The following is an 11,957-nucleotide window of genomic DNA, read 5'->3' on the forward strand; positions in this document are numbered from 1 at the left end:
AGCTCAGGTGGTAGGTAATGCTCACTCGCCTGTCACTCACCTCCTGCTCTGTAGCCTGGTTCCTAACAGGCCACGGACTGGTACTGCTCTGCAGCCCCGGGGTTGGGGGCCCCTAGTTTAGAGGACATAAAGGCAACAGAGATACATGTTAAAGGATATTGTGCAATGCAATCTGCTAAATTTAGAACTGTAAGGAAAAATAGGGGCTAATCCCATAGCTATAGCTATGAGGGAACAAATAAAAATTAAAAGATGTCAAATATGCATCACCCAAACACAACAGGCAGATCCCTGTGGGATTTTGGTTCAAACAAGCTAATTGTAAAAAGGCATTTAAGAGAGAGTTGAAGAAATCGTAATCTGACTGGATATTGACATTAGAGAATTTTTATTAATCTGTATATGTGTAATGACAGTACTGTGGCTCTGTAAAACTGAAAAACCTAGCTCCTGATGGGGACAGGGAGGCGGACTAAAATAACATAAAGATCGGAGATTCAGTTCCTGAAACCTTATGTCAATGTTGGCTTTAGCTGCATTTCAAGTCAAGTTGACATTTTTTGAAAGCAGGAAGCAATGATGCTGTCACCATCTGCCAGCACAACATAAATTAGAACAGAAAGGACTAAGCAAAGGTCTTCCACCTTTTAACGAGAGGAAATGGCATCAGTACAATCAACATATACAATTTTTACAAACAACTTTTAGATTTGCATCTACATACATTTTAAAAGGCAGTGTGCCTGTTTATAAATCTCTACTCCATTTTAGTTTCGGAGCTTTTTACTACCCTGATCACTGATAATGCCATAGTCAAAAGGCAAACTCAAAATAAAAATTAATCTAAAAATGGTACTGCATGCCAAATTAAGAAAATATATACACTTTATCATTAAGCTACAGCTAACAGAAATCTAATCAACGATCCTTATGATTTCCTAGTATCTAAAAAATAAATGCAAGCACTTGAGGAACTGTATAAATACAGGGCATCTACCCTACAATACTGCTTTATTAAAATAATAAATTATTTTGATACGTTTAACCGGACATAAGGCTCAGGGAAAACTACTTTGTGCGTATCAGCGTACGGTGCTGAAACTACAAAAGATGACTAGTCTCTGACATCATACTCATCTTTACTCTCCTGATATCGTAAGGGACATAAGAAAAACCACATTATAAACCTAAATGTACTGTCTTCAAGTATCTCCATGATTAAAGTGTTCCTAAGAAACCGTCCTTATTTCTTTCTATCCCTGATTTGTGTTCATGGAGCAGTTAGTTCAGGGTACTCCAATTTCAGTCCACGATTTCTGCCACATTTCCGCACCTCTTGTACTAACATAACCGTTTAAACCAACTCACTATTTTAAAAGCTGCCAGACTTAACATGCCACCCTAAATGAGCGGGCCCCCTTGGGCAGTGAATGAAGTAGTCCCAACAGCGCTAGCTAGACAGCAGCCCTGGCAGGGAGGCCGCACTGGGGTCTCTCCGCTGAAAAGGAAAGCGGGACCGCCGGTGAAGGTGAGTACTGGGCGCAGCTCGCTCGCCCACCTGGCCACTCTCTGAAGCGCCCCCAGCACCCCGGCCTCCGAGGAAGGGCTGACCACCTGGCGGGGCCGAACCGCACGCCGGGCTGCGCCATGCTGGACTCCGCCGGTGTGCAGGGCATAGCGGGCCAGGCCGAGGGACGGGGCTCCGGGGCGGACCCGAGCCGGCGGGGACGCGCCTGGTGGTTCGCAGGCCGTTGCGCGAACCCGCCGCAAGCCCTGAAGCCGCGAAGCCAGAGTCACCAAGGCAGCCTGGGCCGCCTCTAGACCAGGACACGCCCGCCCCTTTCCCTTCCGACTTGCGCACAGGCGGTTACAGAGTTGCCGCAAGCGCGCCCCTGAGCCTTCCCGCCTTTACCTCGGGCCGGCGCTGCGCACGCGCGCCACCGCTAAGCTTACGTCCAGCCTCTGTAGTCGGCGCGTTTGTTCCGCCCACTGCCCCCACACTTTTAATAATTGAAACAATGTCTTCTCCAGACTTCCCCTGCACGAGAGCAAATGAACTGACCCACATCCGGGAATCCGAGGAAAGAGTGCAAACACGTGATGCGGGGGGGGCGTGGCAGGAGGAAGCGTCTGCGGCGGTGGCCGGGTGCCGGTAAGGGTTTCCAGCGCCCCCGGGCTAGGTTTTGGAGGCGCGGGAATGCGTTCGTTGCTCAGTGTCGGACTTCCCCCTATTCCCATCGGCCGAGGCTGTCACTTTACGTTCATAACCGTTTTCTTTACTGCACTCTGTGTCGGGAGGAAAGGGACTTGCGTGGCACCGCCAGACCTCCCCGTCTCCGCTTCCACGTTTGGTACATCCTGCCTCAGGCCGGAAGCCGCAGCTGAGGGGCGGCCTGACGTACGGTGCGGACGGTGGTGGCCTGCGAGGCTCATTTCTAGCAAGGAACAAGGCTTTACCGCTTTGACCTTATAAATACATGTTTACAAAACTATAATATATAGAAATTGATAAGACGTGTCCCTGTCCCAGGAAACGCAGGTACCGCGTATTTGGAAAGACATTCATCTGGGCTGTTTGACAGGCTCCCCAGTTGGTGCCATGCTTTGTGCTTAGGGAACTGTGAGACCCCTGGAGGGGTGGGTACCGGGACCGCGCTCAGCCCGGGGTTTGGAGGCGGCCTCCAACAGGAAGCGACCTGGGACCTAAGATTTTTAGACTGACTGTGGGTTCACTGGAATAAAAAGGAAGAAACAAAGAGCATTGCCGGCATCGGGACTGTCGCGTGTGTAAGAAGAGTTTGTTCAGGAAACAGTGGTCGTACTGGGTGACGAGTACTTGGGACGGTGGCTTTAGTGCACAAGATAATCAGTGTGCCCTGGGCATTGATTATCTTGATGCTTCCCATCCTTACAGCCCCTTATGAGGGAAGGCAGCTTCGCGCCTAATCCCGGAAATGGGATGTTGACCTTCAAGAGCTGACGCCTGCGTTGATCTTGAAAGGAAGAGTGGCGTTAGTGATGTGGGGTTTTAACTGTCAAGGCTGGAAAATGTGACAGGGTTGGAGGTGTTTGGAGAAGGGACAGGTGAAAAAGATTGAGGCCAAATGTGGAGAGATCTACTAAGGAATCATGGGTACAAAATGTACACATAACAGTTGGAGACAATAATACCTGAGCAATTGACCACAAAGCTGACCTAGCTTGTTTAGTAGATTAAGTTAGGAGAAGAAGCAAGAGTTCAAGGATAGAGGGCCTACTGAAGCTCGAGTGATTTGAGAAAACTTTACAAAGGTGGAAAATCTATGTGGGCCTGGGAAAGTCAGGTTTGGATCAGCTGAGGAAAGTGAGAAGGGTATCCCAGGAGACAGAGCAGCAAGGACAAAGGAGTAGCAGCAGGAAAGTGGGGAGCTCTTGTAAGACAGGGACTTCAAAAGTATAACCAAAACTTCGTCTTGCTTTGAGTTATCCACTGATTAGTACTCGGTTAATTATTGAGTACTGGATTAATTAAGCCCTCACCTGGCTCACAGGTGACAGAAGTAGCAGGGCGCATTTTGCTTAACTTTTGCCCAGATCCTTGTCATGGGGGTAAAAACCCTTTCCCACATCCCAGCACTTTGGGAGGCCGAGGCGGGCGGATCACAAGGTCTGGAGATCGAGACCATCCTGGCTAATGCGGTGAAACCCCGTCTCTACTAAAAACACAAAAAATTAGCCGGGCGCGGTGGCGGGCGCCTGTAGTCCCAGCTACTCGGGAGGCTGAGGCAGGAGAATTGCGTGAACCCGGGAGGCGGAGCTTGCAGTGAGCAGAGATCGTGCCACTGCACTCCAGCCTGGGTGACAAAGCAAGACTCCGTCTCAAAAAAAACCCTTTCCCATACCAATCTGTGTATAACTTTTGCCAAGGTGTTAGGGATATGTTGCAGTTATCCTATGGGGGACAGCTGTGAGCCTTTTTTTTTTTTTTGAGACGAAGTCTTGCTCTGTCGCCCAGGCTGGAGTGCAGTGGTGCTATCTCTGCTCACTGCAAGCTCCGCCTCCCAGGGTCACGCCATTCTCCTTCCTCAGCCTCCCGAGTAGCTGGGACAACAGGCGCCTGCCACCACGTCTGGCTAATTTTTTGTATTTTTAGTAGAGACGAGGTTTCACCCTGTTAGGCAGGATGGTCTTGATCTCCTGACCTCGTGATCCGCCCACCTCGGCCTCCCAAAGTGCTGAGATTACAGGCGTGAGCCACCGCGCCCGGCCCTGTGAGCCATTTTTACAAAAACTTCCACCTGCCTTGGCCCAAACCTCAGCATTCTTAGGCACAGGAGCTCATGAACATACTGAGATAACACTAAACTGGACTATGCGAAGGGACCAACTACAGACCTAACACAAATCCTCAAGGCAAGACGATGTCTGATGTTGAGCTTGTAAAGGAAATGGCTTCCTTCCTTAAAATATCACCCAGGCTGAGCTCTGAAAAAAGCACCTCCAGATGGTGGGTTCCACCCCGCCCCCCCCCCCCAAAATTGCTTGTTGTGTGAGTCTCCATAGTCTCAGAAACTGAGAATAACTGAGAGTACCTTTGATGCCAGTGGCTTCCAGGCTTTTTGGATTGTCACTTGGTAGCAGGGAGCACCCATAGGATGATGCCTATAATGAGTCAGGGCCCAACCTTGGAAACAGGGAATCCAGAAGTATCCTCCAAGCTAGCCAGCCTTTTGAATTAGATTATAGCAGTTTCTGAGAAAAATGGGGAATCAGCCATGGTCAAGGAGCTAAATAAGCATCCTGACCATTTGGGCCAGAAATTAAAGGGAGTGTAGCGTTAAGAATTAGAGGAAGGAACCTCCAAGGAAGGAGCTACCCCAAAGGGAATCAGAAACTGGAGAAACTTTTGCAGTATGAGGTTCTACCACTGGTGTTCACCTAGAAGTGCTTTGTTCGGATCTCAGCCTGGGTACTATTTTAGGGAAGGAAGCCGTTTCCTTTACAGTATGTTCATGTGACTCCTGTGCCTAAGAATGCTGAAGTTTGAGCCAGGGGCTAGAAAGGAAACTTAGCTGGCCATTATGAGTCAGGGACTCATCAAAGGCATCACAAACAGGAAAAGGTGAATGTTCAAGTTAGAAGAGAAGAGCTACATTGAGATGCAACGTATTAATATTTGAGGGCCTCATTTAAGAACGTGTTGCTCTCCTGTCACACTCTATGACACTGGTCTGTCAACTGGGCTATGCCTGTCCAGTATACACTATAAAATATGTATCAGTTGGGGTTGGAGAGAGGAACTGTGATCAAAGTAGTCACCTGGCCCATATGAGAAAATGAACCTTGGCCGGGCGTGGTGGCTCACACCTGTAATCCCAGCACTTTGGGAGGCCGAGGCGGGCGGATCACAAGGTCAGGAGATCGAGACCATCCTAGCTAACACGGTGAAACCCCATCTCTACTAAAAATACAAAAAATTAGCCGGGCGTGGTGGCGGGCGCCTGTAGTCCCAGCTACTCGGGAGGCTGAGGCAGGAGAATGGCGTGAACCTGGGAGGCGGAGCTTGCGGTGAGCCGAGATCGCGCCACTACACTCCAGCCTGGGCGACGGAGCAAGACTCTGTCTCAAAAAAAAAAGAGAAAATGAACCTTTTCCCAAAAGGTGGCCCCAGACTAAAAAGCCTGGAGAATCCTAATAGTGGATTATACCATCTCTTCAGTCTTTGTGTTTAAGAAATAACCTCTTTGGCTTACAGATTTGACAAGATCAAAGCTGCAGGAAAATGGACAGTGAGGTTCAGAGAGATGGAAGGATCTTGGATTTGATTGATGATGCTTGGCGAGAAGACAAGCTGCCTTATGAGGATGTCGCAATACCACTGGTAGGTTATGATTCGAGCTGAGGATGGGTTAAAGGTATTGATCTGGCAGTAACTAGTGGAGGAGGGATATCAATGGAAGATAAACTAGTGTGGCAAAGAAATCAAAGCTGTGGAATTCTCTAACTCTAGAAGCCTCTGGAGAGCATCCAGTTGTATGTTTTATTTGAAGAAAAATGTGGTTCAGGGAGCTAACATGGCCAGGTCAGTTAGGAGTCATGCCAGGACTAGAGCCCAGATTTTCTGAGCCATGTTCTGTCCACCACACAAAAACCAGAGAAACCAAATAATGAGAGTTTAATGCGCAAGATGGGGAGGAACAAGAAGCAGCAGCATTTGAGCCTGTTTCTTACTTCCCTGCCTGTGGCTCATCAGTCTATTGGCATTTTTAGAAACTCACATTCTTGGAGCATACACCTATCTTAGGTTCCCTGGAAAATATTCAGAAGATACCTCGGTATTCTTTTGCGTTTAGGCCAGTGGCCTTCTGGAATATTCTTTTCTTCCCTACCTTTGGAAAACTCTGCTGCAGGGAGTTTGTTAAACCTCATGTAATAAGTGATCCAAAAGTTTTGCTTATATAAATGTTTGTTTAAAATCCTATTTGTGTCATAGAGGCCTAAAAAAGGGAAAACGGGACTGTTTTTCTTTAAAGCATGCCAGCTGCCCTGAGAAGAGTAGTTAGTATTAAATAAAATATAATTTATAGTTAGAATATCTGCTGCTGCTGTTTACAAAGAAATAAAATAGTTCATCTGTATTTTCATTTACGAATAAGAGATAGTAATATGTTCAGTGAACAATGTACGTATCAAATAACAAGTCATAGCTTAGTTCAAGCTTAGGAAAATAGTCAAAAAAGAGAGCATAATAAGAATTATAGATGTAATTTATTGAATACCAGTTTTATGCCATGGACTGAGGTTGGAAATATACATTATCTCTAATTCTTAAACAACCCTGTGAGGGAGGTGCTGTTATTCCCATTTTATAGGAAAAGAATAGGATCAGAAAGGGCAACTTGCCCAAACTCTGGTAGCAGGTAAGTAGGGCTTCATATAACATATACCTAGGTCTGCGAAGTTCCAAATCCTGTCTTGTGAACTTTTGTTCATTCATTCATTTGACAAGCATTTTTTGAAGCCTACTGTATGCCATAAGACTATGTGAACATAAGATACATTTCCTGCTCCTGAGGGGTCTAGAAAGGCAACACTTACAGATAAGTAATTGCGATAATAAATATTCTAGGTGGAGGCATAAACATCCACATCATATAGGAAGTGGCTGATTGCCTGGTGGGCATCAGAAAGGCTTCTGAGAGAATGTCATGTTTAAGCTGGGTCATAAGGAAGGACCAGAAGTTTAGTGGAGGTAGACAAGGGTATTGCAGCAGAGGGGACAGATATATAAAGGTCCAGAGTTTTGAAAGGCTTTGGGACATGGTGAGTCATTCAGTGTGGATGAAGAATACGTTTGTCACATAAGTAGGCTGAAACGTTGGGCTTGGATCAGATTGAGAGTGGTATTTGATACCACACTTAGACCTCATACTCAGGAGATCCAGGAATGAATGGTCTTAAAAGCAAGACTGCTATGCTCAGATTTGGCTTTTGGAAAATCAGTTTAGCAGCATTGTTAGAGATTGTGTGACACGGAGAAAGGGGCAAGTGAGACCAATTGGCCAGCTATTGTTCTGGTCTGGGCAAGGGAGGAGGGCCTAAACAAAGTCAAGAAAATAAAGGAGATGTCCACTTCTGGAGAATTTTATGGCTCAGATTGGAGAACATTTGTGTGGCAGGGGATGAAGGAGAGGGAAGTTTCCCTGCTGACTTCCAGGCGAAGTTGGCTTGGCCCTGCTGCTAATCCACACCTTTCACTTGTCTTGTGATTCTAAGGCAATGTGTATGCCAGTTAGGTTTTGCTGCATAACAAATCACCCCAAAACTTAGTGACTTAAAAGAGCAACTGTTTATTTCATGATTTTGTAGCTCAGCTGGGAGGGACTTCTAGTCTGCACCAGCTCGGCTGATCCCTGCCAAGCTTGCTTGTGTTGTGCAGTCAGCCAACAGACTGTCTGGAGGCTGGGTAATCTAGGACTGTCTCACATGTCTGGCAGTTAACAAGCTGTCTGCTGGGTGATGGGGTGACTATGCCATGGTCTCTGGTATCCAGAAGCTAGCCCAGACTTCTCAGTTTCAGGGTTCCAAGAGCAACCTGAGAGGAAACCGCAGAGCTTCGTGGAGCTTAGGCCAAGAACTGGCCCACTGGCAAGACAGCTTCATTCTGTTGGCCAAAGCAACTCACAGGGCCAGTCCAAATCCAAGATTGGGGAAATCAATTTCACCTTTTGATAAGAGTAGCTGCAAAGAACTAAGGGCGTTTTACAGTACACTATAATGGATGGCTGGGTTTATGATACTTTTGTTTTTGTTTTCCAGGCATATATGCGATTTTATGTGTTGGCATATATTGCAAGGGACAGTAGATACCAAATGAAAGACACATTATTTTAGAAAGCATACCACAGGTAGGATGAAATTAAGCAAAGTTGTCTGCTTCTGAATGAAAGAATTCATTAACCAAGGACCTATTTATTCTTTGTCATCTATAAGTAATTATTAGGACTGAACTTTCTTTTTAAGTTTAAGATAATATATTATTGCATTACAATAAATGATAGCTCTTTTCAATCTGTTCAAGTATGTTTGAATCTGGCTTGTAGAACAAGATGTATGTGATTCGAATATAGATAAGTAAATATCATTTAATATATATTGAGCATAATTTTAGAGGGGAAAACATATTCACATACTACAAATTAGAATCCAGTGGAAAATTTTAAGTCTGAATGTTGCATAACAGTTTGCTAACCATAAAACAAAACATAGATAATTGAAAAGAAATATATTGGTATCTGTGAACTCTAGTACAAAGCAGAGTTTTCAGTAGTAATACATTTAAACTTAAAATTCAGGTAAATGATCCCAGATCCTACAGTAAGTGTGGCCCATGACGTACCATTTTAAGAAAATTGCTGGTAGGGTGTGAATTGGTGATTTGTTGTGTTTTTTGTTGCTCTGCTCCACCACTAGGGGGAGGTCTCATCTATTAATTACATTTTGAGTGTTTCCTTCCCTACCTCCATTTTTATTATAATATAGACATGTTGGGCCAGGTGCGGCGGCTCGCGCCTGTAATCCCAGCACTTTGGGAGGCTGAGGCGGGTGGATCACCTGAGGTCGGGAGTTTGAGACCAGCCTGACCAACATGGAGAAACCCCATCTCTACTAAAAAAAAAAAATAATAATAATACAAAATTAGCCGGGCATGGTGGTGCATGCCTGTAATCCCAGCTACTCGGGAGGCTGAGGCAGGAGAATCGCTTGAACCCGGGAGGCAGAGGTTGTGGTGAGCCGAGATCATGCCATTACACTCCAACCTGGGCAACAAAAGCGAAACTCCATCTCAAAAAAAAAAAGACATGTTGGGTCCAAGATAATTTTTTGGATACATTTCTTGTGTCTAAGGAATATGCCAGCAAACTAGTATTCTTTTAAAGCACGCTCCCCCTAAAGAAGATTTAGGATTGGCTCATCTCAGTGTTCCTAGCCACTAATAATAATAGCAAATATTCCTTGAGCAATGGATACCCCACACAGTGCTCAGCACTTGATCTAAATTACCTCACCTAATCCTTACAGTAGTCTTGTGAGGTGATAGCTCTTTAGTTCTCCCATTTGCCAAGGAAGAAACAAAGGCCCCAAGGGTTTGCATACCTTGCCCAAGTAACCCAGCAAATGGGAGAGTTGTGGTCTTGGATCCTAGTTGGCTTCCAAAAGCCTCTGCCCTTAACCCTTCTGCTACAGTGCCTCCTTCATAAATGTCAGAGTCAAAATGCCCATCACTCCCTACTGAAGAAGGCCCAGGCCATGTTTGAATGATACTTCTGACAGTTTCCTCACGTGTATGATTTTAGCTTTTTTAGAATACACATATCAATTATGTTGCCTGTTCCTAGGAACTCACAAGCTTTAATTCTAAGTGTTCTTGAGTTCCAAGAAGACGCAGAATATATTACTGTTCTGAATTTCTATTGTATCTTTTCAGAATGAGCTTCCTGAACCTGAACAAGACAATGGTGGCACCACAGAATCTGTCAAAGAACAAGAAATGAAGTGGACAGACTTAGCCTTACAGTACCTCCATGAGAATGTTCCCCCCATTGGAAACTGACACTTGGCTCCTTTCTTGTGGATGGATTTTCTAAAAGTACACAGATAAAGCATGTTTTGTTTCAGTCTCCTAATTCAAATCTTTGAGTAATAAATCAGCACTCAAAAATGTACACCCATTTAGTTTGTGGTAGCAAAGTGCGATGTGAAAATGTTCACCAGAATGAGAAACTGAGATTTCTCAGTAATAGTGAATATTTGGCTCTTTAAACCTAAAACTCTTCATTGAGTAGCTTGCATTATGAACATGATTGGTTAAACATTTGCCTCTACCTCCGATTTTGCTTTACTGTCAAATTTTAACACCTTCCAACTACTTACGTGTGTCCTGTAACACAGGTGATTGAACGTATGAGAGGGAAAGGCAAAGAAAAAGGAAAACAGACACTAGGAGAATTATTAACTTCTCATACTTCCCCACACTGAGAAGCATTCGGAGTGTATTTAGCCTGTAGATGTTGTGATATGCAAATATCCCATTCCCTGGTTACTGGCATTCCTAAGATTCTTCATGGTATTTTCAAACTTTGGATAAATTTACAGATTAGAAAGATATCTGACAGTTACCTCTGTTCTCCTTACAAATTCCTTTTGTGCTGCTGAAAAGGATCTTTGGCTAGGTGGATGACTAGTTTTATTTAGTAATGGCATTTCTTATTTTCTCAAAGCCCTTTCAGTTATAACCACCCCACTATGGAATCAGTATTTAGTTATACACTTGTATAAGAACCTGTATTTTGAAAAGCACATTCATGTATATTTATTCCTGGAATTATCTGCCTGTTAAACAGTGTCTTTGATGTTCTCTCCCCAGATTGTAAACTCTGTAAGAAGCAGCCCCAGCTGCTTGTATCTGTATCCCTTGTTGAAACTCTGAAAACACTGAATAACTAAAATGTCTTCTCATCCTTTTTATGCTGGGTCTTTTTGTTTACTTAGCTTTTAGGAGGAAAAGGTACATGAAAAAACAAATTAGCTTGTTTTAGGTTTTCAATCACAAACATGATTTTAGCAGCTATCCTATAATCCAAATACATCCAGGCTGATTTCTTCTCTTTGCATCAGTAGTTCTGCCTAGAAATCTTTTGTCTTCAGAATAAAGACCCGAAGGCACCAGTCCCTTCAACAAGCAAAGAAAGACAACCTAATAGAAAAGAGACTTACAATATTAAAAAAAAAATCATACAAGAGAAAAAGCTTTTCAAAAAATTAAAGTACCTAGAATGCCACAGTTCTTTCACATTCTTGTTAAATGAGGATTTTACAGCTTACTTGTGGTATGTAATCTCTGAGACACTAACATCTAAGAACTTGACAAATGTTCGTGTGAATCCTGCCTAGCCTTTCCCTGGAATATGAGTAGACCAGTAAAATATGAAAGCTATTCTTGATTTCTGCTGAACCAGAATATGATATGTGTAAGACAGCTGTTGGTTTGTGTCTATGACAGTCATCTGAGAACTGCCCCCACCCCCAGGAATAGCCTCTGGGCAAGTTCGTAACTTGTGTTATGGTGCCAGAACTGTAATTCATTGTATCAGGAATTAGGTGACCTTATCTGGGCTAGTCAGATTTTGTCAACCAGGGCTTCGAAATCTCTGTCTAGGACTGGCTTGAGGATGATGGGCACAAGAAATGCTAAGTTGCTGTTAACAGGGTAGCTTTCTTCAATTGTCTGTACCAAAACACCCAAAAAGAAAAGTGTCTGGAGAGGGAGGCCGAGAGGCTTTGTGGCCTATTGGTTCCTGCCAGCTTTCCAGTTTAGAGCCTGCATATTGCTTTTCTCTGTGGGAGGCACCATGCCTGGCACTGGGAATATAGCAGTGAACGAAGTAAGTATGGCCTCTCCCTTCATGGAGCCTTTA

The 11,957-nt window shown here is 44.4% G+C and overlaps 2 protein-coding genes across 16 annotated transcripts in view; one reads left to right on the forward strand and one right to left on the reverse strand.

The window, feature by feature from the left end:
• CEP63 (centrosomal protein 63) overlaps positions 1 to 2,381 on the reverse strand; it is a 165,149-nt gene extending 162,768 nt beyond the window's left edge. For 7 of the 12 annotated variants that reach the window (XR_009211720.1, XR_009211721.1, XM_058433771.1 and 4 more), the window contains exon 1: positions 2,063 to 2,381. Coding sequence is in view for 6 of the 12 variants with exons in the window: in XM_058433771.1 (XP_058289754.1) it covers positions 2,063 to 2,238 (176 nt within the window). In the remaining 6 variants the exon portion in view is untranslated. The other 5 variants (XM_032144232.2, XM_058433766.1, XM_032144225.2 and 2 more) reach the window with 5 other exon arrangements.
• Positions 1,510 to 11,007, forward strand: ANAPC13 (anaphase promoting complex subunit 13). Of its 4 annotated transcripts, none has more exons than XM_032144249.2 (3): positions 1,510 to 1,528; positions 5,735 to 5,860; positions 9,968 to 11,007. In XM_032144249.2, the coding sequence occupies exons 2-3, from the start codon at positions 5,762 to 5,764 to the stop codon at positions 10,091 to 10,093; spliced, it is 225 nt and encodes a 74-aa protein (XP_032000140.1). In that variant the 5' UTR covers positions 1,510 to 1,528; positions 5,735 to 5,761; the 3' UTR covers positions 10,094 to 11,007. The 4 variants fall into 4 exon arrangements, with proteins under 4 accessions (XP_032000140.1, XP_032000136.1, XP_032000139.1 ...); XM_032144245.2 differs by lacking the exon at positions 1,510 to 1,528 and adding an exon at positions 2,066 to 2,152; XM_032144248.2 differs by lacking the exon at positions 1,510 to 1,528 and adding an exon at positions 2,398 to 2,539.
• Positions 11,008 to 11,957: the final 950 nt, after the last annotated feature.

The sequence above is a fragment of the Hylobates moloch genome, unplaced genomic scaffold, assembly GCF_009828535.3.
Source record: "Hylobates moloch isolate HMO894 unplaced genomic scaffold, HMol_V3 SCAFFOLD_22, whole genome shotgun sequence".
NCBI lineage: Eukaryota > Metazoa > Chordata > Mammalia > Primates > Hylobatidae > Hylobates > Hylobates moloch.